Below are 24,698 nucleotides of genomic sequence, written 5' to 3' on the forward strand. Positions count from 1 at the left end.
ACCGTATGCACGTACCGGCGGCGTTTTACCGCGGCGGCACGTCGCGCGGCCTCTTTTTCCGCGCCGCAGATCTTGCGCCGTTCCAGCCAAGCGTGCGGGACCAGATTATATGTACCGCGAGTATGTTTCTGTTATTCGCTTACCTCAGTGGGTTCTCCCGATCCTGACCGCCGTCAGATTGACGGGCTCGGCGGTGGTGTTTCGTCCTTGTCCAAGACCGCAGTCCTCTCTGCGCCAGGAGTAGGCCTGTACAACAGGGTGCTTGCAGAACTTGGATCCGCATGGGGTCTTCCTGGCAAGCCGTTTGTAGACGACCAGGCCATGGCGAGCGATCCAAAAACGGGGTGGGATGTGGTGTACCGCTTTGGGCAAGTGCCCATCGCACAAGGCACCACGGTTGATTGGTCCAGTACGTGTGGAAATCTGCTTTCGGCTGTTGCACTGTATGCCGTCCAGATGCGCATCATGCGCCAGGAAAATATTGCGCAGCGCGCAGCGGAGCTTGGCGCAGAGCACACGTTCCGTCTCCCGATCCGGATCATGATGGCGAGCCCGGGCACGCGTGCGCTCGTGTATGTACCCATGATCCGGCGCGATACACGCCATGGGGCGGTCTGGATGCTGTCCGAGGTCGACGATACCGCCATTGCGGGAGTCCCCGGCAAGGCGCCTGGGATCACGGTCGAGATGGCACTCGAGGCGTCTCCATTGCCCACGGGAAATGTCCGCGATACTGTAGACGTAGATGGGCGGACGATTCCCGTGACTGTCATCGACGCGGGTCTTCCTACCGTATTTGTGCACGCTGCTGATCTTGGCGCGTCCAGTGCACAAATGGCAGGGCCCGCTGCGGCACTCGACACCGATCGTGCGCTCCACGCGCGGATCGAGTCGGTGCGCCAGCAAGCTGCACGTCTTACGCCAGCGCTCGCAGCAGGCCTGTGTTTGTCGGCGCCAAAGGTGTGTCTCGTGCATCCGCGTGCGCCGTACACAACGTCGGGGGGAGTCGCGATTGCTGCAGAGGATATGGACGTGCTTGTGCGCGCCGTCTCGGTGGGCGATGCACACCGCTCCATTCCCGCCACGGCGCTTTCGGCGTTTGCCGTCGGTGCTGCCCTCGCCGACTCGGTCGTGGCGCAGGCAATGGCACAGGGCGGCGCAGTTTGTGCGCCGCCCGCGGCGAACCTGCGCAGCATCAAAATCGGTCAGCCGGCTGGCACATCTACTGCCATCGCCAAGCTCGGTGCACAGGGACCGGAGGCGATTGTGTACGGGCGCACGGCGCGTAGGATCATGCACGGCACAGTAGATGTGCCGCGATCGGTGGCTCCGCGCTGGGATCCTATGTACAGTGATGTATTTGAGCGGCTCAAGCACCGCGCTACGTAGTATGAATGGATACGATGCTTGGCGCACCGTTTGGGTCGTGCTGCAGTATGGAAAAGAGGGCAAGCGACGCTTGCATGCAGCCTGCGAGCGCGTGTGTTTTGGGGGCACTTGTGCTTGAAGTAACACAACACGCTACGTGGATCGTGTTGGGCGACACTTCGGGCGCACGCAAGGCGCTCGGAAGCGGCGCTTCGCCAGTACTGCTTTCTGTATTGTCCGCAATCCACGCGTCTGGATCCAAGAGCGCAGCGGCTGAAAACCCGCCCGCTGTACTGTGCGCAGCACGCTCCGTCTGTGCACGCAGTTCTCTTGGCTCCTGCTGCTCGTCACTCGCACTGCTTTCCCTTATTTCCACAGTCACATGCTCCACCGCCGACGGCGTACAGGTGGGAATCGCGACGAAGGCGTGTTTCGCGCCGACGAGCCCTGCTCCGCGCGCCATCCCAATACATTCGTGCGTCAATTTGCCACGGAATGCAATGCGAGCGGTGGCCTCGGCACGGTATGTATAGTGTCGTGCGTGCCTTGCGCTTGTGCCCACGGCACGCTGGGCGAGCGATGCCATGAAAGTGGAGAAATGCGCAAATTTGCCCTAGGCCAACCTTTCCACGCGTCATGCCGCGCGCTGCTGAGGGCTGGCGGAGTGGCATGCGCGCGCTCACGACGCGAGCCTGTGCACCCCGAGTGACAACGCTTGCTTCGCACGATGCAGCAGCACTTCTACGCGCGTTGCACGATACCCTCTCTGCGTGGAAAGTTGGCTCCGCACAAACGCTGCTGTTCTCCCTGAGCAAGTCGCTGCCGCGCGACGTGCTTGCGGATGCAGTAGGCCTCTTGCACAGCAAACAGCGCACATCGTCCAGTGTTGGTTTTCTCTCTGCGCCGCTTCCTCCATCGCTTGTGCAGTCCGCCAAGTTGCCGCACGCAATTTCGCTTGCTGCACTTTCCGACGCCGTTCCTTTCCGCTCGACTATTCCCGGCGCGCAGCGCATCGCAGTTGGACGTGTGCTGGGCCGCCAACCTGGCAAGCCAAATGCGCGTGCAGAGCGCCTCGGAGACAATGACTGGCGCACCTTGTGGGGCAAAGAAAATATAGATCTTTCGATCCCGCCCGCACTCGCGACGGGCCGCGCGCCAGGCGCCGTGCTCTTTGCGAGCGATGCACAGCCGCAAGGACTGCTAGAAGGATTAGATGCACATTTTCCCCACGCATCCGTTCTCGGCACGGTCACAGCGCCCACACCGTTCGAGACCGGGAGGGATCACACGCTCTTTTACAGTACGCCCACCGCCCACGAGATCTGCGGCGAGGGTGCAGTGGGCGTAGCACTCTATGGAAATGCACGAATCGAGCGGTGCTATGAGGCGCTTGTGCCTGTAGGCGAGCGTATGCTAGTAACAGGGTACGTTGCGTCCACACTTACGCCAGCGCAAAAGGAAACATTCTTTCCTCCTTGGACCACGGCAATGCTACACAGCAGTTCCTACGCATGGCCGTACAAAATCACGGCGCACGTACTCGCGAGATGGGCGATGCACAAGTGCGTGATCTGTCGAGCCAAGTACGGAAAGAGGACGAGTACTTTGTAGGGCTGTACGATGCTGCGCACGGCTCTGATACGGACGTGGCGCCCGCGCTCATCGGCCGCATTGTGTCTGGCCACCCTGTGCGTGGCACTTTGTGCATCGAGACACACGCCGAACTCGGGCATGGCGTCCAGGCCGGGTCCAGTGCGCGATTCTACGCCCAGTTCTTCCGCTTGGCATCCCCCGCCGAGCATACGCCAGCACAAATGCCCGCGGCGCCGCGCACACCGCGGTGCGTGTTCCTCACGTATCCCGCCGACGGCGGACTCGCTATAGCGCCGGATCCCGCGTGCATGGGTGCATTCAAGACGCATGCCATCACCGAGTTTCCCAACGTCTTTTTTTCCGTGAGCGATAGGGAATGGATTGCGCGGTCGGGCGGCGCGCCGCATGGCACATTGGCTGGCGCAGTGCCATACGCACGCGCAACACTGTACAGCTTGTAATTATGGTATATACGTCCCTACTCATCGTGGATCCCGTACTGCGACTTGACGCGCATAAGCTCCTCCTCCCTTTGGGAGATGGTGCCTTTTCCGGACAACCGCGAAGGAACATGGTACAAAACTGCGGTCAGCAGCACTGCAACGCACCAACAATGTAGCGCTCCTGCAAATGAAACCCGTTTAAGTTGGAGAGCGCGTTTTTCGCGTCGCCCATCTCCTCGTACACAATGTACGCCGAGCCGCGCGTGGCCTGTGTCGTGCCTATTCGTATCTGACGGATGGCGCCGTACCTGCCAAACAGTTCGTACAAATCCGCCCCTTGCGTATTGTAGTTCATATTCTTCACATACAAGATGCGGCTCTGCTGCCCTGACGCGAGTGCCATGGCAGGTGCGAGGTTCGCGGCACGGTGTGCGTGACGTCATGTAGGCACACTACCCACGTGGCTGCTGCTATTTTTGCGGTGCCGGCCCTGACAGCTCTGCTGTAAGTGATTGGCCGGGGGACCTGGCGACGGCTTTTTTACCACCGCTGCGCGACGCCTGATCCAAAACCTAGTAGGGCTTGCTAACACGCAAGTGTACCCCTGGCACATGCAGGCCTGGATTGTTTTGCAAGCCCTGCAACCCGACCTTTGTCTTTTTTTTGTTCCACAACCGATCGCTTGGCGTCAGCTTTCCAGCTCTTGTTGCATTCTTGAGAATTGGAGCAGCCTTCTGTTCTTCTGACACACTACTGCATACGCGACGGGACGAGTTTGGCCCGAGCCGCTTCTTTGTGCATAACTTCTTCGTGGCTGTGGCACAGTGGTTCTTGGATTCCTTCGCACCCACCTGTGCTCTTGGAACTTACTTGACTGAGCTTGGATGAGCGCGAATCGCCCAGGAACTGGTGGTCCACCACCTCCGTTCAGGCAGGATGGCGCAATTCCCACTGTAAATGTAAATGGACAGCGGCCACCGCCCAGCGGTCCGACACTGCATCATACCCCATCCGTGTCGTTTAAAACGCCTGCCCATAACTCGGAGCCGCGGCATACACGATCATACGAGCACTTGAACGACGACGAAGTGATACAGCCCACGACTGGCCCCAAGCTGAGCCGCTGGGGCAGTACCGGCAATCGCGACCCTGAATCCGGCGCTGCGTTCCAGCGAAAACGGTCGCTTGTACGCCCAGAACGCGAGCGTCTCGACCAAAATAGCCGCTACTGGTTCTACCGGAACCATGCGGCACAGTACGAAGCGATCCATGGTCGAGCGCCCGGCGCCGGACCTTCTGCTGCGGGCAGCATTTTGCCTTCTGCCGTCCCCAACGTGGCCGCTTTGCAAGGTCCCGGACAGGGTGTGAGTGGATACGGTATTGCAGGCCCCAGCCTCTCTGCCAACAACGCGCGCAACCCCGGCTTGCGGCGTGGCAAATCGATTCTTGGACGCGATGAAGACAAGGTCGAGAGCGGCATTCATTTCTTGCGTCGCGGTGTGAGCATGCGTCGTACTGGGCGTGGAAATCCCGATCCTGCCCAGGGCGACGCTGCGCAAGCTGCCCCCGTCAAGGAAGGATGCATGGAAAACGTTGCGCCTGGGCCTGTGGGCGTGTGGATGATATACTGCTACTTCCTCACCATCTGTGCACAGGCGCCTTGCCTCAGGATCTTTGGTATCAAGACGCCCGAACAGCAGCGTGCATGGCGCGAGAAGATTGGATTGATTGGTGTCATTCTTCTCTGTATGGGATTTGTCGGGTACATCACCTTTGGTTTCACCGAAACGGTGTGTGGTGTCGACCAGCGCTACGACCTTGCCGAGATCAGGGGCAACCCAGAAAGCAGTGGTATGGCTAACTTGTACGGCGAAGCGATTAGCTTGGACAAGTTCCGCCACATACCCATTCCCAACGCGCCGCCTGGCTTTGACGATGTCACCTCGGCAAAAAAAAATGGCAGCTCTATTGTGTACTCTGGCCCCTTTTACACGGCATTTAGCTATCTGAACCTCATGTTCCCCGTAACCGGCGGCGCCTGCGACGGTCTCTTGACTCCCACTACGCAAGGCGGCACCGTTCCCCGCTACTTTGAATGCGGCGCTGTCCGTCCCGGGTATTTGAAAAACCCTTACAATGCGGAGGAAAAGACCAAGTCCACAGGCAACATTCTTGCGTACCATTATCCCCAGGCCTGCCATTCCACCCAGATACAAAACATGGTCTCCTCGGGCAAGGCGGCAGGCACGGAAAAGTTTGGTGTGATGTATTTCAAGTGGGCGGATCTTGAAGAGGCGGGCAGGAATGAAAGTATGACGGTGTGGCGCAGCAATGTGATCGACCTCAGTCTGCTGGATTTCCTGCTTCCCGGCGTAACACCGCCGCCCTTCTTTGCGGAGCTGCGCAACAACCCCAAGTGGATTGGACGCGATATCACCGCCGAAGGCATGCGCACGAATCATACGGTAGAGTTGGACTGTCTTGCCAGCATTGCGCGCGTTGCTTCCATTGACGTCGACTCGCCTGGCTGTATAGCTTCCAAGGTCGAGCTGGTCTTGTCGATGATTTTCATCGTCGGCGCCGTCGCCATCAAGTTTATCATGGCCGTCATGTTTGCATGGTGCCTTTCGTGGCGCATCGGGAACTACGACAACGAATCATACGCCCAGCGGATGAAGCGCGTCGGCGAAATCGAGACCTGGACCGACGACATTTACCGCCCCGCGCCGGCTGGCTATCGTCCCACGGTCAAAAAGACGTTTTTGCCTAAGACCAGTCGCTTTACCTACCATCTTCCCAATCCGACGCATATGCCAAAGTCGAAGATGTCCGACAAGAAGGTGATGGCTGTCAAGCGCAATGGACAGACGCAGATGATGTCACCGCCGACCTCGCCGACGCTTACTGGCGGCCGCAGCTCGGCGTCGCTTGCGCAGTCACTGCTTCCCTCCTCCCAGTCTGGCCGCTCTATGCTCTCCACGCTGGGCAGCGATTCGGCGTGGGGCCCGTGTCCTTGGCCGCTGGACAATGTTGTGCCGCAGCCACCGCCTAACTACCAGCCGTTTAATTTCCCCTTGGTGCACTCTATCTGTCTTGTCACCGCGTATTCGGAGTCATTTGAAGGCTTGCGCACCACCTTGGACAGCTTGGCGACGACCAACTATCCCAACAGCCACAAACTAATCCTCATCATTGCCGATGGTATTGTAAAAGGCGCCGAATCCGACATCTCCACGCCGGATATCTGCTTGTCGATGATGAAGGAGCTCATTGTTCCCGCTGAGGACGTCGAAGGCTACTCTTACGTGGCGATTGCAGACGGGCCAAAGCGCCACAACATGGCCAAGGTGTACGCTGGCTTCTACGACTACGACGACCAGACCGTCGAGCGCTCCAAGCAGCAGCGCATTCCTGTCATTCTTGTTGCCAAGTGCGGCTCGCTGGAGGAAATGGACAGCGCGAAGCCCGGCAACCGCGGCAAGCGCGACTCGCAAGTGCTGCTCATGGCCTTTTTGCAAAAGGTGCTCTTTGACGAGCGCATGACCCTGTTTGAGTACGAGTTCTTCAACGCCATTTGGCGCGTCACCGGCGTCACTGCGGACATGTTTGAGATTATATTGATGGTCGATGCGGACACCAAGGTGTTCCCCGACTCGCTCACCCATATGGTCGCCGCCATGGTAGAGGACCCTGAGATTATGGGGCTGTGTGGCGAGACCAAGATTGCCAACAAGAGCCAGTCGTGGGTGACGATGATCCAAGTGTTTGAGTACTACATCTCCCACCACCAGACCAAAGGGTTTGAGTCCTGTTTTGGCGGCGTCACATGTCTGCCGGGCTGCTTTAGTGCGTACCGCATCAAGAGCCCCAAAGGCCCCAAGGGCTTCTACGTTCCCATCCTCGCCAACCCTGACGTGGTGGAGCACTATTCGGAGAATGTGGTGGATACTCTGCACAAGAAGAATCTGCTCCTTCTTGGCGAGGATCGATACTTGACCACGCTCATGCTTATGATCTTCCCGCGGCGCAAGATGATGTTTTTACCGTCTGCCGTGTGCAAGACCGTGGTTCCAGAGACATTCAAGGTGCTGCGCTCCCAGCGCCGCCGCTGGATTAATTCCACGGTGCACAATCTCTTCGAGCTTATCCAAGTGCGCGACCTGTGCGGCACGTTTTGTTTCTCGATGCGCTTCGTTGTGTTTATGGACCTGGTCGGTACTATGGTGCTCCCTGCTGCGATTGCCTTCACCTTTTACGTCGTGATTTCTGCCATTATCATTGGCGTTAAGAACGGCCAGGAGCAGGATCCTGCCCAAAAACAAGAGTTTCCCACTATGCCGCTTGTATTGCTTGCGCTTATTCTCGGTCTCCCGGGCGTGCTCATTGTTCTTACCAGTCGCCGGTTCATGTACGTGATGTGGATGTTGATCTACTTGCTCTCGCTCCCGATCTGGAACTTGGTCCTTCCCGCGTATGCCTTTTGGCACATGGACGACTTCTCCTGGGGCGCCACGCGCATGGTCGCCGGCGAAAAGAAGGGCGACGATGGCCACAGTGCCGCCGTGGGCGACTTCAACGTCACCACCATTTCCATGAAACGCTGGGCCGAGTACGAGCGCGAGCGCCGACTTGGCTCGGGCCTTGCGTCGCGCGACGGCGCAGACTCACTGGTGCGCTACAATACCCCCGATATCCCCGGCGTAAACCGCTTCGACTCGCAGTCCTCGGACAACTCGTCGGGGGGAAATGGCAACGAACTTGCGCTGCAGAACAAAAGCGCCGTTCCTCACCTTGGGCCACAAACGCCCGCAGAGGAGCGCTTTCCCCGCCTCCGCAAAGACTCGGTGCCGCTCCTCGAGCTTCCTGCGCCGCTCGGCGCCGATACAGGCGCCCGCCCAAGACCGCCAGCCTTTACAAATCCATTCATGGGCGGCGCGCCGCACCCACACAGCCATCCCGACGCGTCTGTACAGGCTCGGCAGCATCTGTTTGGGCCCACAGGCGCACGCCCGCCAAGCTACACGTCGCCGCCACTGCGCCCCATGCCGCCAGGCTACGCTGCACATCCATACGCCCGTGGCGGCACTCCACCCCGCCCCGTCCGTCCCGGGCCGCCTGCGCTCGGGGGCTTTGTTCCCCAGCGCCCCCAGCGCCCCATGATCCCCTCTGGCTTTAACCCTGCCTTTGCCGCGCGGGGACCAGGCTCGCCGCCGTCGATGAGCCCCACCACGAGCCCGCCCGGCGCTACGAGCCCGCCCATGCGTTTGCAGCACCCCGTTCGTCCTTCGACGCAGCCGAGTGTGCCGAGTGATGTACAGCGTGTGAGTCTCTCGGACGACGGCCCTGTGCTCAGTACGGGCAGTGTGCGTCAAGTCGTGCGCGGCGCGCGGCGCCAAACGTCGCAGGCGAGCACGCCGAGCATTCCCCCCTTTGACGCCTCCTTTGGCGGCAGCCCGTTTGACAAGTAGATGCAGCCTGTACGTAATTTGACCACGTGGCCTATGCAGACACTGCAGCTAGACGCTCGTTGCAACAACACGCTCGTCTCCCAATGCGACCCGCTGGCGGGAGAGTAGCCGAGGTGCCGCGCGCGGCGCAGCCGATCTATGCCTACAAGGAGGTGCGTTCCCACAAGTCTGACCGCAGTTTGACGACGAGATGGAGCACTCGTCGGAAATCCCGCCCGCCAACGACTATGGCGTCATGGCGCAGCAGCACGAAGAGGAGTACGAGTACATGGAGCACGAAGGCGAGCTTCCGGAAGACGCACTGTACGATGAAGAAGACGAGGAGGAGTACGACGAGGATCTTGACGAGGAAGAGCTTTCGTCGAGTCCTTCGATCCCCGACGAGAACATCAACTTTGACTTGGTGTATGCGCTGCATACCTTTATTGCTACCGTCGATGGGCAGGCGACGGTGCAAAAGGGGGACCATCTTGTGCTACTTGATGACAGCAACAGCTACTGGTGGCTTGTGCGTGTGATGGCCTCGCAAGAAGTCGGCTACATTCCCGCCGAAAACATCGAGACGCCCTACGAGCGCCTCGCGCGCCTGAACAAGCACCGCAACGTGGAAATCACCACTGCAACAGAGAATGACCATGACCAGGTTCCCATGGACCTATACAGCGGCCACCTCGTCAAGTCGCGCTCGCGCGGCGCGGTCGATGTCCAGTCTGGCAAGCCATCGGCGCTTTCGCGGCGCGACCGCAGCGGGCGTCCCGAGCAGAGGCGCTCGGAGCAGCGCAAGCGCGGTGTGCTTTTCGGACAGTCGGAGTACGTCGAGCACAGCGGAAACGAGGCGAGCGACGAGGAGTATGCGTACGAAGAGTACGACGAAGAATACGAAGAATACGACGAGTACGACGAGTATGCCGAGGGAGTGTACGAGCAGGAACATGCGCGCTCGCCACTTGGGGACGGGGCGGAGCAGGCCGGTCTTCAAGCACGCTCACCTACTGCTGCATACGACGCAGAAGACGCACGCGCGCTGCGTGCCCAGAGCACCACACCCACAGCGCCCGGCACATTTCCCCTTGCCGCTGAAACGTCGCCCAAGCTGGCAAGCGACACGATCCAGCTCCGCCAGCGCGCGACGCCGTCGCCACGCATCTCGCCGTGCCCTGCCCCATCTGTCATTGGCCTCTTCGCGCCGGACGCGGTGCCTGGCGACAGTGCTATTCCCATGGAAGGCAATGCGCGCGACTCGGCAATACGCTCCGACGAAGCGCGCCGCAGCCGCCCCGGGAGTCTCGTCGGCATTGCGGGCTCCGTTCCCATGTTCAACGTTGTGCGTGTCTTTGCCGGCGAGAATGTCGAGAGCGCCGCGACGTTCAAAACTGCGCTGCTGAACAAGACGACTACATGCACGGACCTTGTGCGCCAGGCCATGCAGCGATTCAGCGTCGAAGACGATCCTGCCGACTACCTGATTGTCCTCCGCCGCATGGACGGCCAGGAACATACGCTGCTGCCCCACGAGAGCCCCCTCCAAGTGCTCGAGTCCATCTCGGAGGGACAGGAGGGCGAGCGCTCGCCCAACCGCCCGCGCGACAGTATTGGATCGATCGCTTCTTTGCTGCAGGATGTCTCTGTGGAGCGCGCTACGTACGACTACAGCGACGACCGGTTCGGCAAGTTTTACCTCATGCGCAAAGGGCCCTACTTTGAGCGTGCGGAAACAAGTCCTTTCAACGACCCACACGACTCTCCCAGCATGCACAAATTCACCGTCCAACTGGCGCTCTTTCCCACCGATCTGCCCGAAGGCGTCGTATTTGACCCACAGACCGGCCTCGCGACGCACAACGAACCTGCGCAGGCCATTCCCGCATCGGCCAAGCCCCAAACGCGCTTTTTGCGCTTTGCACGCAACGCAACCGTGGCGGACGTAGTCGAGGCGGCCCTCGAGGCCTACCAGGTCACCGAAGGCGTCGTCGACGGCGGCGACAATGTCGAGCAGCGCGGCGCGCGCGGCAGAGTTACCTACGGCCTCGCGTCGGTGAGCGAGGCTGGCGAGCAGATGCTTGCGCCGACCAGCAAAGTGCTCGCCGCATACGATACACTCCCCCTCTTTACGCCCGAGCTGCGGCGCACGAATCTCGATATGATGAGCCCCGGCGCACAGGAGGACTTGCTGGCCTCCGATCCTTTGTTTGTCCTCCGCCGCGCACGCTCTTCTCCGCGCGCCGCCGCATTCAGCCCAATTCCCGAGCTGCACGGATGGGGCACGCCCGGGCTTGCCTTTAGTCCGTGGCTCGGTAGCGAGCTTGACGGGCCTCTTGGCGATACGCGTCCGATCGCGCCGCGCGCAGTGCCCACGGTGCAGTTCAACAGCGAGCAGGGCGTGGATCTCGTGATGCGCAACGGCGTGCGTCTTCGCAGTGCGCGGCAGCCACACGCGCCCCAAGTCCGTTACTCGCTGCTTTCCCAAACGGGCAGCGAGCAGGACGCGAGCGAAGCAGTGCACCAGGTTTTGTACGACATCACAGCCAAGCACGGCGCGCGCGACGGCGATCTCCTCGAGTGCTTTGTCGAGCAGTTCCCCTCGATGGAAGACGCCTCCATTTCAGAGCACATTGACAACATGCTGCGCCACATCACAGAATCGTCGGGGATGCGCGCTGCCCAACAAGCGCCGCCACCCCCCGCCGCAAGTTGTGCCGCCGCGGTTCGCGCCGGTAACTGCGCCCACGCCTGGTTTGCACATTCCCAACAAGCCAGCGCCGCTGAACCGCTCTGGCTCTTTGCGGAGTGCATCCGCGAGCGACGCGGCTACCTCGCGCAGCTCTGCCGCACGCACTGTGGAGCGCACTGCGCCTGCAGACCGGGTGGTCTCCGACACCACCGCAGCGACCGGCACGGGCCGCAAGCGCGAAATGTACAATATCCATGCGCTGTACAGTATTGTCGACGCACTTGTCCTCGACGCAAAAAGCGATGCAGCGCTAAACAAGTCACACCGGCGCACGGGCTCGGCGTCGTCGCAGGGATCGCAGTCGGTCCACCGCGCATCGATGATGGCTGCCAAGTTGATGGAGGCGTCGCCGGCGGAATCGCTCTACGCAAAGAGCAACGGCCTGCTTGCTTTGCGTTTCCCCGACTCCCAGCAGTCCATGCTCATGGCAACGGTGCAGCAGCAGTATGCGCCGCACATGGCACACATTCAGCAGATCGAACGCTCCCTCGATGCACTGCTCGCCGCTGCCCTCCACGTTTCCTAGTTTTTTTCTCTGTAGGCTTGTACGTGTGGAGGTCCCGAATTTCGGCCGTAGCCGCTCGTCGCCGCTGCTGCGTTGGCTGTTTGACCACGATGTCGAATCGCGGCCCCCCGGATGTGGTGAAACAGGTGCAGCGCATGTTCCAGCAGATGCAAGCGAATGCGAACCGCGTCGCTGGCGCTGGCAAGCGATTTGGCGGCGGCACCGGCGGCACCGGCGGTGGCGCTGGCGGCCCGAACTTAAACCCAACCGTCGGCGCAGGCGGTCTTTTGCTGCTCGTTGGTATCGTGCTTGGTGTGAATGCGAGTTTGTTCAACGTGGACGGTGGCCACCGTGCGATTATGTACTCGCGTATTTACGGTGTGTGCAACAAGATCTACCCCGAAGGCACGCATTTGCGCATCCCCTGGGTCGAGACGCCGGTGGACTACGACGTGCGTGCAAAGCCGCGCAGCATCGCGAGCCTTACCGGCACAAAAGATCTACAGATGGTATCGCTCACTTGCCGTGTCCTATCGCGGCCCTCGATCCCCGAGCTGCCCATCATCTACAAAGAGCTCGGCTCGGACTACGACGAGCGCGTTTTGCCGAGTATTGTGAACGAGGTGCTGAAATCCGTAGTGGCTCAATTCAACGCATCGCAGCTCATCACGCAGCGCGAGATGGTGTCGAGGCTCGTGCGTGAGAATCTGATGCACCGCGCCCGGCGCTTCAACATCGTCCTCGAAGATGTCTCTCTCACCCACATTTCCTTCTCGCCTGAATTCACCCACGCCGTGGAGGCGAAGCAAATCACACAGCAGTCTGCCCTCCGTGCCGCATTCCAAGTCGACCAGGCACTCCAAGAGAAGCAGGCCACCATTGTCAAGTCTGCCGGTGAGGCGCGCGCCACGCAGCTCATCGGCGATGCAATGCGCAAGAGCGACGGCTTTTTGCGCCTGAAAAGGCTCGAGGCTGCCAAAGAGATTGCAAACGTCCTCTCCAACTCGGACAACCGTGTCGTCCTCGATGCACAGAGTCTCTTGCTCAACGTCGCGGACGATACAGAAATGCGCTCCTAGTCTATAGTACATTACACACCTACACGTGTTACCGCCTTGCGCTGGTTCGAAAAGCGCAGCACGTCGCGTTTTTCGAAAATGTAGAGCGCGCGGTCGAACGCGTGCTGCGAGTAGTGCTGCTTGTCGACAAACTCGATGCGTAGCTTGGTCTGGCTCGTGCTCCATCCAATCGGCAGCCTGCGCCGTATCTCGCGCTCGAGCTTCTGGACCTCTTCCTGAAGTTCGCCGCGCGTCATTCCCTCGACATTGCCACTCTCCACCGCATTCATGGTACTGAATCGGAAAAGACGGATCGCTTCGTCGACGTGCTCTTCGGTTGCGTTGGCGCTCAGCGTTACTTTCGCGATCGCCTCGCTGATGCGGATAATGGCTTCGAGCTGGCGAACGGTGATGGCAATACCAGAGCGCTCGGCGTGGTCGCGCTCGACTTGTGCGACCTGCTTGCGGATCGCGACAAAGTGGCTCGAGAGTTTCTCAGCAGCCTCGGCAGTGAGCCGCGGCGCGCAGCGCGCGCGGCAAAAACTAATGTACCGCTTCATGCGCTGCAAATCAATCTCGCCCTCGGCGTCGCCCGCATCTGCAGCGCCGTTCATGTGGATGCTAATGACGTGGCGTGCGATATTCTGGTCGCGGGCCGCACTGTGCTCGTCCTTGACCAAAAAGATCATGTCGAAACGGCTCAAGATGGTGGTCTGAAAGTCGATATTCTCTCCCGGCGACTTCATCTCGTCGTACCGGCCCCACACTGGATTCGCAGCGGCAAGCACTGCCGTGCGGCAGTTGAGCACAGTAGTGATGCCCGCCTTGGCAATCGAGATGGTCTGCTGCTCCATGGCCTCGTGGATTGCGACGCGGTCTTCGTCGCGCATCTTGTCAAACTCATCGATGCACACGACTCCGCCGTCGGCCAGCACCATAGCGCCGCCTTCGAGGAAGAACTCGCCACTGTTGGGATCACGCATGACCGACGCGGTAAGACCCGCGGCACTACTGCCTTTTCCAGAGGTATACACGGCAATCGGCGATACTTTTTCGGCAAACTTGAGCAGCTGGCTCTTGGCCGTCCCTGGATCGCCGAGCAGCAGAATATTAATGTCGCCGCGCAGGCGCATACTATCCGGCAGCACCTTTTTAGAGCCGCCAAATAGCAGGCAGGTAATTGCTTTTTTTATATCGTCGCTGCCAAAGATGCTCGGCGCGATGCTCTGCGCGAATTTCTGGTACAGGCCTGGCGTCTTGGCCATCCGGCTAAACTCGTCTTCCTCCTCCGCGGTAAAGACGCGCGCAGCACCGCGGCCGCCAGGGCCACCGGCATCGATCTCCATCCCAAGCACGCGCAGGTACGGCGTGCGGAGTGCTACGGCATTGGGTGTTGCGCTGTTGCGCGTCACAAACGTGGAAAAAATACCCGTCGCAATGATGCTTGCGCCGGGTACTACGCGGCCACACAATGCGCGGTCTGCGGAGAGGAGCATGTGGCGCGGCAGCTCGCCGACTGGCACAAGCTCGGGGGCCTCTTGCAGCTTCAAGGTCTGCGTATCGACAAAGGTGGATTTTTCGTGCAAAATCAGGTACGGCTCGACGCTGCACCTGATGCTCCCGTCTACTTTGGGTGCATTGCACTGGCGCGGCAGTGTAAAGCCACCGAACCCAGAGACGACAGGCAGGGTGCGCAGGCCGCGGCAGTCGCGGCACATGAGATGCAGCTCGGTGACCCTCGAGGAGGGAAATGAAGTGCTGATCACAATCCCAGGCACACGGACAAGGTGCGCTACATTGTTCGCATTCAAGTCGCGCATCGCAGTCAAATTCGCCGTGGACCGCAGCGTCACTTGGCACTCGGGCGCGTCTGGACGCTCTGCGCCCGCAATGACTGGGTACAGAATCAGGCGCGCCGCGCGCCGGACTGCCGCCTCAAACTGCGGCAGGATGTCCGTGGGTGTCTCGCGCAGCATCTGCGCAAGCGTTGGGCTCCACATCTGGACGTGCTCAAGCAGGACATCGAGCACGTACTGCTTCACGAGCAGGTTCGCACGCAGCCGGTCGCGGTAGATGTATTCATTCCCCAGCCGGAAATGCTGCAGAAACTCAAAAAAGGTCGTTTCAATCTGCACAGGCGCGTCGGGCGCATGCGATGCCTCTGCCTCGGACAGCACCTGCGTGGAAAAAACTCGCCCAGCATCAAAGCCCGACATGCTTCCTGGCAAGCGCCGACCACTTTGGCGCGTGCGTACGGAAATAAATATTGACCAATCACATGCTGCATTACTACACGCGAAGCATCTTCACCGCGCGCCCAGCACAGAGCGCAAGCCAGTCGGCGTTGCCGGTGCCTTGTGCTGCGGGCGAGGTGTAGTCGCTCCATTCGGGGAGCAGATTCCGGTAGAAACTATGGTGTTTGCCGTGTGTCGTGCGGCGCGAGGAGAGCGGGCTGCGGAGCCATGTGACGTTGTTCACCATCGATGGCGCCGTATATGCAAGCACCGGTACTTCTGCGCCGATGCGCAGTGCGTCGGGGGCGCCCGCTGCGGGGCTGCCGCCATGCCCGTTCCTCGAGCGGCGGCCCTGGGCGGATGCGCTGCGTAGTGTGGTGCTCGCCATATCGTACACGAGGCACTGTGCATCGTCGCCGCCGGTGCATACCATTCCTTTGCTCGGCCCATTGCGCCCCTGCATCTGGCTCGGCGGTCCCCATGCGATGCTGTTCACTGCGCCGCTGTGCCCACGCAGCTCGAGGATCGGGCTGCCCGGCGCGCGCACGTCGAGGATCTGCACGGTATCCGACTCGATGTGGAAGGTAGCGAGGTAGTTGGCATCCCACGGATTAAACGCGATACGGAGCAACGGCACCGCTGTCGAGCTCGAGGTGTAGGTCGTGCTATCGTGCTCATTGTGCAAGTTGGTCTCGTATATAATCGTGCTGTGCTCCAGGTTGCGCAGGTCAAATACACGCACACTCCCGTCCGCGCCGACCGATGCAAATACGTCGGCACTTCCAGGACACCAGTCTACGTCATATACCTCACGATCGTGCGCAATGAGCTGCGTGAGTGCGACGCGCGAATTGAGGTCCCAGATTGTGCACGTCGTATCGATGCTCGACGTCACGATCAGATTCGGCGACGGCGCGTTCCACGAGAAAGACGTGAGCGGTGCGGGCGGACTGCTCGAGTTCTTGGCATGCGCAAGCGCGCATTTTTCCTTCAGCGCAAAGGGCGGTGTGCGGCGCTTGCTGCTGGACAGCGACATCCCTTCGTACTCCTGGTGCATTTCGTCCATCGCATCATTGCGTGTCAGTTCCCAGATGTGCAGGCACTCGGCGCTGCTCGCAAGCAGTTCCGTGTCGGGGTACGCATCGCTTGCGTCGGAGACAAACTCGCTCGTATCTGCTTGCGAGGCGCTGCTTGCACTGCTCTGGCTGCTTGCGCGGCTCAGGCTCGCATCGCTGCCTTGCCAACCATACGAGCGGTGTTTGTCGTAGGCACTGGCACTGCCGTGCTCCTTGCCAAACAGCGTGGAAGGCTGAAAGCCGAGCTTCGTGGCAGGGTATGGGTGCAGCGTATCGGCGAGTACAGACACGCACGGCTCACTGTCGTCAGCACAGCACATCTACATACCCATGGTCGTCCAGCTCCGCACCGAGGATATGGATCCGATTGGTATACTCTTCGACAAAACTGCCCACCGCAAGCCGTGTCGAGTCGGGCAGTGTTTGTGCGTTACGCTCCTCGTATTCGCTGCGGTAAGCGCATTGCGCACGTACTCTGTGCTCTTACGCGATCGGCTCGTACTTGCGGACCATGCGAGAGCGTAGACGGGCCCTGGACGTCAGAATAGCACGCGCACGTACACGGCGCCTCGTACGTGATCGCCGTCATGGGTGGCGAACCGCGAAATATGCACGTGCCACGCCGGAGGCGCTCGCTGCACCCTGCCATGGCGGGCCGCCTCGAACAGGTCGTGATCGACTACTTGGAGGAGGCACAGTGTACGTGGTCATCTTACAGCTCACAACAGATGAAAAGGCGCTCGCTCTTCTCGACGAGTCGTTTGCAAGCGACGCGCTCCCGACACGGCTAACAGCGATGCTGCTTGCGCTGAGTCTGTGCAGCATACCGCAAAGGGCGCCGCAAGCCACACTCCTGCACAGTGCCGAGCAGCTGCGGCCGTCCGCAAAGGCGATATACACTGCGAGCGCGCTGCTGCAGCGGTACACGACCATACCTAAAGTCATGGCACTGGACCATGTGCCTGGGCCGCTGTACAGCGCGGTGCACAAGACCGTGCTTGGCGACTGGGCGCGCGCATCGACGCAGCCCAAGCTCGCTTGGTCGCCACTTGCATTCTGGGCGACGCAGGCGAACTTGTACGCGTTTGCGGATATATGGCACTTGCTTCGCCACGCGCCATGGCCGTACGCACAAGTCTATACCAATATACCCCTCCAAAGGACCGAGTTCTGGATGGGACCCCTGGAAGAGAAAATCATCTGCGCCGCACAATCGCGCGGAGTGGACGACCGCGAGGGCGACGCGGAAACCTTGCAGCACGGGGCGCTTACCGAGGCGGCATGGCGTACGCTGCGCGTGTTGGTACATAGTTGGGAACACCATGCACGCGAACGTGCAATCGAGCCGCTGGTCGAGCTTCTGTGCGGCACCGATCCCAGTACAGGACTGGGCGAAGCAGTCAAGCCCGTGTCTCTATTTCCTTACGAGCGCCTCTCGATCGATCACGCGCGCGCCGAACTCGAGGCACAAGGGCCTTTGTACATACCCACGCGGCGTATACAGCCGCTAGAAATGATGGAGCGCGCCAATACAGCAGCGCGCTTGCTGAACCTGGTACGCCTTTATCTTGCTCACACAGCTCGCTGAACTCGCGCTGCAAGGCGGCCTGGATCGCGATTTGCTGCGGCGCTGTGCGCGCAAAAATATGGCACAGCTCGCGCACGATGAGCTGGAAAGTTTGTGCTATGTACGTCTGCACTGCACCGCACTGACAAGAGGCTATGGGGCCCAAACACGCACTGCCGTTCCAAGATGCCATTGGTGCATACGTCACAGTGATGCAGGGGGGGAAAGACGGCGATTTTCTGTACCCATTCTCGCGCCGCACCACCGCAGACGTTGCTTCCTTGCTACACACACTTACTACTCCGTTTACGCCCGCAACGCGCGACCTGCACGCGCTCCGAGCATGGTTCCGTATCGTGTTTCTCAAATACTACCTTCTCGCACAGTGGATCCAGCTGGGCATGGACTGCAACACGACCACGTGGGCATTCTTGCAGGCGCATATTGCCGAATTGCAGCAGGCGCTCGAGGAAACGCAAAACGAGGAGCGCACGGGCATGCTCGCATCGTTACAGAGCATGGCGGATACGGTGTGGGCATCGTACGAGCGTCGTTAGCTTATATATACACTAGACGTTCATCGGTACTAACTTCTGCGTAGTTTAGTGGCTATGACGGGTCCTTGTCAATTTCAACTTGGTTCGGACCAGACCCGGGTTCAATTCCCGGCGCGGAAGCATTTTTTGGCCCTACGCTACAAAAAGCCATTCTCCTGCAGCGTTTTGGACAGCGACTGGGCGTGTCTTGGGGGTGAGCAAATCAGTCCACATACAGCTCGCGTGGCTCTAACTGCAAGCTTTTTGCAAAGCATGCCTCCTCATCCATTGCCGTCACCATATGCGTGTCCAAATACGTGACAATCCCGGGGACATGCATAAAATAATACGGCACGCTTTGGAAATGCTGAATTTCCATAATCACATCGGCCAGGCGCCGCCGCTTGTTAAAATTCACAAGGCACGGATCTGCCGAAAGGCGGTTCGTATTCCCGTCCTCAATAAACGTCAGGTCCTTGGTATATACGCCACAGAAAGGCACGCATGGAAGGCAAACCGCAGAGAGCAGTTCGCGATACTTTGCATAGTTCCGCGAAACAAGCGTAATGCTGTTCAGATTCTCAAAGAGACTGAGCGACTCGCTGTCGAGCATGCCCCACGTACGGCGCAAACGGTGGATCGCGGCATTGTTGAGCGCAGAGATGATCGCCCATAAGGATGCATAGTTGTGCAATGCGCGGCAGCACTCGGCAATCCGGATAAAATGCTGCAGCTCCAAGGCACGTGTCGCGCAGCGCTGATTGCTGAGAAGCAGCTCCGTGACCCAGCCAACGATGCCGTTGTGGAGCGCAATCATACTGGCAAAACCTCCGGGGTTGTCTGGCACAGTCCATGTCTTGTTCAGACACTCTGTATACTCGATCGTCGCGAAGCGCTGGCACTCCATGAGGGTCAGTTGCCGCGCAATTTCCAGCACGTCCATGTCGAGTAGTGTCGGCGTACGCAGATTGATGGGAAGGATCGGCACCGGCACAAGGCCGTAGCGGGCGGGATGCTCTGGCGAGACGATTCCAGCCCTGCGCTGGGCAATCACGTCTAGGAACAGGAGCTTGGTCGTCTCGCTGATGTCGTGTGCAGCATCGACGGTAACAAAGTGGGCGAGCGTATCGAGAAACGGCTCGTAGGCACGCGTGTAAAACGAGGTGAGCCATGTTTTGAGCACGCTGATAACGCGCCGCTGGACCGGCGCCCTTCGCTCAAGGCTCCACTGGGATCGCTGCACTTCAGTCAGGCCCTCGGGCGGCGCTAGATGGAAGCGTGCCATGAGCCATTGGACAAAGTCGGCGGGCGACATAAAGGTGGGGAAGGTGTACAAAAATGTTGTGTTGTACTGCACATCGTACACATTGTGTTTCGTGAGATAGACAAGTAGGGCATCCAGAGTACCGGCCTTGACTGTACCAGACGCGTTGAACTGGATATTGCGGCCCAACTCCTCGTCTTCGAGCGGCAGTGCAAGCGCACTGCACGTCGTCTTCATACTCTCTGGCGTATCGCGCGGCGCATCGGTGCACTGCAAGGCATGCACTGCGCGCTCAATCAAGGGACTGAGCAGATTCACCGCATGCTTGAGCGCGTCCAGCGAAGTTTCGCCGTCTCGCACACGCTGTGCCGTGTCCAAAACGAACGCGGCAGTGCCGTCCATGTCGCGCCGTGCATCGAAAAAGGTGGATGCATACGCGCCGAGGGACGCGCTGTCAACTTCCCCAAGCGCGGTGCGGAACGATTCCCACTGGGCCATCACGCCTTGCAACGCGTCTTCCCACGATCCTCGCCGCCCGTGCAGTGCTACAAACAAAGTGTGCTGCAAAGCCTGCAGCGTGTCGTAGCACACCCATACATGCTCAACGTTGGGCACAGCGCTCTGCGGTGCACACGCATTGGACAAGAGAATCCGCAAGAGCGGCGGCAGATCCTGCGTTTCTTGCCCAAACGCACGCAGCACCTGCACCAACTGCTGCGCATTCTCTGCAGCAACGGCACCGTGTGCCGTGTACGCTGTTAGCAATGCCGCATTTTCCTGGAGCGGCGCACATGTAAATGCATGCAGCTTTTTGGTCAGCGTGCGCATCTGCACCACTACAAGCGACAAGATCGACGTGGTCTCTTTTGCCAGCATCTGGACGCGGACAAGCTGCGTGCGCTCCGCGGCATTCAGCACGTCGTGACTCGCATGCAGCACGCGCGCAATGCCAGGCGTATCAACCGCCGCACGCACTTCTCGCACGATGTTGGACGTGGTCTCCACGTAAAAGGACGCGAGGGCTATGTTGTGCCGCGCATCCTGGGCGCTGGATGCGTGAATCTGCTGGACCAGCGCACCAAGTTCCTGGATCGCGCGCTGAATTCGGGCTGGCTGCTCGCGCTCTGCAGTAGTGCGCTCGGAAATCGCCATGATATCCGCACTGGTCTCTGCATCGAGACTTGTGCCTGGGCGCAACACTCGCTGCAGAAGCGGTGTTGCTCGTCCCGTAGCAGCGCGCGCTACCGCTGCTTCCTCGTCTGCAACACGCTCGACGTAGTTCGATGGGATCCATCCGCGCGTGTGCTCGTCCACCATCGCATCCCACCATCCGTTTGGCAGCTGCGAGAGGATTTCCATCACGCTGCCTTGCTGGAAAGCAAGCAGATTGGGGTCGTCCGTGCTAAAATCGTACAGCGCAACGGCAAAAAAGGATCTTGGCAAAGAGGCACTGCCCATCGCCTCCTGTACCGCAACCTGCACAGGCTGCGCGCCCATGGCCTCCATCGCAGTCGCCCCACGTCGCTCTGTTGGCACAAGCGCAGCACGTTTAAATGGATTAGCTAAGCACAAGGAAGCTATGGCCGTTGCATGTGTTGGACAAAGAAGTTGGCGGCGCGCTCGTAGACATCTTGAAACGCGGCGCGGTTTGCAGCATCACCGAGCTGTGCACGCGCACCAGCGAATCCATGGTGCTGGGGGTAGTGGTGCACGATCGATGCTTTCCCGATGGCAGGGTTATGTAAGACCCGGTCGACGTACGCGTCCAGTTTCGGCGTTTCATCGTCGCGGGAGGGGAAGAGGGCCATAGGAACACGCAGCTTAAGGGCGTCGTCTGGGTCAATGAACGAGGGGTGGATTTGGACGAGTGCTTGGAACGGGGTGCCGTCGCCGCACGCAATTCCTATCGTGAGCCTTGTCGTGTACGTACCGCACGGTTTTGAGCCCCAGCATAATCCGTACACACCCAGTGTAGTGACGCCTTGCTGCTGCAGTGCAGCTGCAACGTCGAGCAGCTCGCTTGCTATGTGCGTGAACTCGCCAAGGGAGAGCAAAACTAGCGTCAGCGGCGTGCGCACGTACATGTACGGAAGCGTTCCTGCTTGGCGGGCGTATCTGCCGGCAGTGTTTCTGGTGCGAGCGGATCGCCGCGAAAAAAGTCAGGGAGGACGACTCGCATGGCGGTGTGTGCGGCAAGGAGATCGGCGCCTAGGTACGTCGAAGCCCACGGGCCAAAGATATCATACACGCCAAGGATCGCTTTGGAAGCGTCGGCGGGGCCAGTCACGTAGCATTCCATACCTCCATAGTGCTGCGTGGTCCCTTGGGGCGTGTAGTCGGCGTGCACTGCCGGCATGGCGCAGCATGCCGTGCTGGGTTGCATGCTGAAAGAAACTAGCACTTGGGTCGTTTGCTTAGTCATGTCTCGATGGCCTAGTGCCGCTACATTCCCTCGGTATGGACTTGTACAGTGACCGACTCGAGCCCGTAAATCTCGTGCTTAAGCAGCGACTCGGCCTGGAGCGCGATTGTCGAAGCGTCTCGCTGGTTTTGTTGCCGATGCACAGTGTCGTGCACTTTTGGCGGGGTATCTAGAAAAGCTTGGATATACTGGGATTAGCAAGAAGCAACGTACCAACGAGCCCACAAGCGATTCGCCATCGAGGGGCCAGAAACGTGCGTTGGAGTAGCTCACGACACCGGGGATGGTGAGAAGCTGGGTAAGTGTTAAAGGGACGTACCTTGCCGAGAGCTTGCTCGACGCCATTGGCACTGCCCTGGCTCAGGTCCAGGCACAAAATCCGTCCCGAGTCGATTACGAGTGGGACCACAGATCCGAGAATCATGAGCCCAATGAGCAGCGATGCAATAGGGTCAAATCCTGTCCAGTGGAAGTAGTGGATAAGGATCGTGCTAATAATGACACCGACGGATCCGAGCGTATCCGCCATAACGTGCAGATAAAGCCCAAGCATGTTGTGGGAGTGCGAATGGCCGTGGCCGTGGTCATGATCATGATCATGGCCGTGACATTGCCCGTGGCCATGGTGGTGGTGGTGTCCCATGGCAAACATGCCAAACAAATTGACCAACAATCCCAACGTGCTTACAATCAGGAGCTGTGTAAAGTTTTGCATCTCTGGCGGCTCGATAATCCGCTGTATCGCCTCAAACAAGATAAACACGCTGATGAGCACGAGGAAAATGCCATTGGCAAATCCGGACAACGTCTCTACGCGCTTGTACCCGTAAGGAAACGCCCCGTCCGTCTTCCATGATGCCATGACACTTGCAAGCAGCCCCATAAAGATTGCTGTGCAGTCAAAAAACATATGGATCGCGTCGCTGATCAGTCCAAGGCTATTCGTCCACACTCCCCACACCATCTGCACGCCCATGAAACCGAGATTCAAGCAGAGAAACATGAATATGCGGCGCGAGTCGCTATTTGCAACGATCGTACGCACCATCCCGCGCAGCTGGACCATGATCCGGTAGGATAAATGCAGCGCTTCCGTATAGCTAGACTCGGTAGTATCCATGCTAACCGCCCTCCGCTGCTCCTCGAGCGTCATACTGTGCGCATGCGACTTGTACCACGAAGTAAGGTAAAGCGGAGAGTGCCGCAGGACCGTCCGCAGTGCAAACCACACGCAGAGAGCGGCAATAACTTGGACGACAGCAACATGAATGGCAAACACGCCAAATCCAATCATGATCACGCCGACAATCGCCATCGGCCATGCATGCATCATATGTGCATAGAGCGTCACGTAGGATTCCAGGGTGAGTGTGACGAGCGAGTCGCAGACCAAGAGGCCCAGTGCAAGCACAAGGTACGCGGCCAAATGGCTCAGCTCAAACTGGTCCTGAGGCGTAAGTTCACGGCCAGGCACAAGTGAGGCGGGGAGCGTGCTCAGGCCAAGCATGGCACCGATAGCAGAGATAGGCAGTACCACGACAGAAACAAGGCCCGTCGCCAGCACAATTGCGCGCCGGCGTCCGCCGACAAACTTGGACACGATAAACGTCGCACGGCCCGTCTCGATCGTGAGCACCGCGTAGAGTGTGAGCGCAACATATCCCAGGAGCACATGGTTCAGCGAGGTGGTGTCCTGCAGCTTGGACGTCATGGAAAAGGCGGCTTGGGTCGAGGGATCGACGATCTCGCCAAACGGGCGGCGGATCCGCACTGTCGAGCCCGTAGCGGCAGCGACGAGAAAGGCGAGCGCCATAGCAAACAGCACAGGCATGCTTCCAAAAGTGCGACTCTTCCACCCGATGGCCAAGTCACGCACCCATACGTCGCAGAATTGCGTAAATATAAGCACCGTGGTCGCGCCCAGATAGCGGAGCGCAGAGAGCCATAGCAGGAGCTGCAGAAAGAGCAAAGAGCCAAGCACGCCCAAGTGCCAAACACTTTTTTCTGTCCACACCGCTTGCCACCGCCAAGCGCGGAATGCGAGCAGAAATACAAGCGCAGCAAGCGACATGGAAAGCACAGCGACTGCCCATACACTCGCTGGCGCATGCACGGGCATGGCGGCAGCTGCAGCTTGTATATTTTCAGGAGAAATGTTATTCTCGCCAAGCATGTCACGCACCTGGATCTGGAACGTTTCCAGATCGAACTGGGGGACAAGAAGCCATTGCCGCGCAAGCCACGCAGCGCTGGCCACCAGTGTTTTGGTCAGTAACAGGCCTAGCAGATGGTGAATACGGATTCTGCTGGATACTTGCGACTGCATCCCATGCAGAGCATCCACCTTAAACTGCCCCCGCTGGCGTGGGTCCGCCTGCATAGGCTCCGTTTGGGGATGGTGGTTGTCCATGCCGCACTGGCCGAAGCGCAGCC

General features: G+C 59.5%; 11 protein-coding genes and 1 non-coding gene across 12 annotated transcripts; 7 read left to right on the top strand and 5 right to left on the bottom strand.

Moving 5' to 3' along the window:
- Nucleotides 1-5: 5 nt before the first annotated feature.
- On the top strand, nt 6-1,389 carry MVES1_001382 (uncharacterized protein; the record flags this gene model as incomplete). The annotated part of the gene is made up of 2 exons (XM_056206230.1): nt 6-120; nt 149-1,389. 2 exons carry the CDS (start codon nt 6-8, stop codon nt 1,387-1,389), a joined length of 1,356 nt encoding a protein of 451 aa, XP_056062205.1.
- Nucleotides 1,390-2,004: 615 nt separating this feature from the next.
- On the top strand, nt 2,005-3,422 carry MVES1_001383 (uncharacterized protein; the record flags this gene model as incomplete). The annotated part of the gene is made up of 2 exons (XM_056206231.1): nt 2,005-2,792; nt 2,819-3,422. The coding sequence occupies 2 exons, from the start codon at nt 2,005-2,007 to the stop codon at nt 3,420-3,422; spliced, it is 1,392 nt and encodes a 463-aa protein (XP_056062206.1).
- Nucleotides 3,423-3,439: 17 nt separating this feature from the next.
- On the bottom strand, nt 3,440-3,807 carry MVES1_001384 (uncharacterized protein; the record flags this gene model as incomplete). Its single annotated transcript, XM_056206232.1, has 2 exons — nt 3,440-3,543; nt 3,570-3,807. 2 exons carry the CDS (start codon nt 3,805-3,807, stop codon nt 3,440-3,442), a joined length of 342 nt encoding a protein of 113 aa, XP_056062207.1.
- Nucleotides 3,808-4,288: 481 nt separating this feature from the next.
- CHS3 (chitin synthase) lies at nt 4,289-8,872 on the top strand (the record flags this gene model as incomplete). Its single annotated transcript, XM_056206233.1, has 1 exon — nt 4,289-8,872. One exon carries the CDS (start codon nt 4,289-4,291, stop codon nt 8,870-8,872), a length of 4,584 nt encoding a protein of 1,527 aa, XP_056062208.1.
- Nucleotides 8,873-8,955: 83 nt separating this feature from the next.
- On the top strand, nt 8,956-12,129 carry BUD14 (protein phosphatase regulator; the record flags this gene model as incomplete). Its single annotated transcript, XM_056206234.1, has 3 exons — nt 8,956-9,024; nt 9,051-11,586; nt 11,630-12,129. The coding sequence occupies 3 exons, from the start codon at nt 8,956-8,958 to the stop codon at nt 12,127-12,129; spliced, it is 3,105 nt and encodes a 1,034-aa protein (XP_056062209.1).
- An 89-nt stretch (nt 12,130-12,218) lies between these two features.
- PHB2 (Prohibitin-2, subunit of the prohibitin complex (Phb1p-Phb2p)) lies at nt 12,219-13,187 on the top strand (the record flags this gene model as incomplete). The annotated part of the gene is made up of 1 exon (XM_056206235.1): nt 12,219-13,187. The coding sequence occupies one exon, from the start codon at nt 12,219-12,221 to the stop codon at nt 13,185-13,187; it is 969 nt and encodes a 322-aa protein (XP_056062210.1).
- An 11-nt stretch (nt 13,188-13,198) lies between these two features.
- Nucleotides 13,199-15,382, bottom strand: MCM5 (DNA helicase; the record flags this gene model as incomplete). Its single annotated transcript, XM_056206236.1, has 1 exon — nt 13,199-15,382. One exon carries the CDS (start codon nt 15,380-15,382, stop codon nt 13,199-13,201), a length of 2,184 nt encoding a protein of 727 aa, XP_056062211.1.
- A 73-nt stretch (nt 15,383-15,455) lies between these two features.
- On the bottom strand, nt 15,456-16,808 carry MVES1_001389 (uncharacterized protein; the record flags this gene model as incomplete). The annotated part of the gene is made up of 2 exons (XM_056206237.1): nt 15,456-16,776; nt 16,801-16,808. The coding sequence occupies 2 exons, from the start codon at nt 16,806-16,808 to the stop codon at nt 15,456-15,458; spliced, it is 1,329 nt and encodes a 442-aa protein (XP_056062212.1).
- Nucleotides 16,809-17,123: 315 nt separating this feature from the next.
- MVES1_001390 (uncharacterized protein) lies at nt 17,124-18,600 on the top strand (the record flags this gene model as incomplete). The annotated part of the gene is made up of 4 exons (XM_056206238.1): nt 17,124-17,175; nt 17,205-18,031; nt 18,057-18,164; nt 18,196-18,600. The coding sequence occupies 4 exons, from the start codon at nt 17,124-17,126 to the stop codon at nt 18,598-18,600; spliced, it is 1,392 nt and encodes a 463-aa protein (XP_056062213.1).
- Nucleotides 18,601-18,634: 34 nt separating this feature from the next.
- MVES1_001391 lies at nt 18,635-18,720 on the top strand. The gene has a single exon. It is a non-coding gene; the product is annotated as a tRNA-Asp (tRNA).
- Nucleotides 18,721-18,802: 82 nt separating this feature from the next.
- CDC25 (cell division cycle- protein) lies at nt 18,803-21,349 on the bottom strand (the record flags this gene model as incomplete). The annotated part of the gene is made up of 1 exon (XM_056206239.1): nt 18,803-21,349. The coding sequence occupies one exon, from the start codon at nt 21,347-21,349 to the stop codon at nt 18,803-18,805; it is 2,547 nt and encodes an 848-aa protein (XP_056062214.1).
- A 936-nt stretch (nt 21,350-22,285) lies between these two features.
- MSC2 (Putative zinc transporter msc2) lies at nt 22,286-24,675 on the bottom strand (the record flags this gene model as incomplete). The annotated part of the gene is made up of 3 exons (XM_056206240.1): nt 22,286-22,453; nt 22,479-22,559; nt 22,585-24,675. 3 exons carry the CDS (start codon nt 24,673-24,675, stop codon nt 22,286-22,288), a joined length of 2,340 nt encoding a protein of 779 aa, XP_056062215.1.
- Nucleotides 24,676-24,698: the final 23 nt, after the last annotated feature.

The sequence above is a fragment of the Malassezia vespertilionis genome, chromosome 2, assembly GCF_029542925.1.
Source record: "Malassezia vespertilionis chromosome 2, complete sequence".
NCBI lineage: Eukaryota > Fungi > Basidiomycota > Malasseziomycetes > Malasseziales > Malasseziaceae > Malassezia > Malassezia vespertilionis.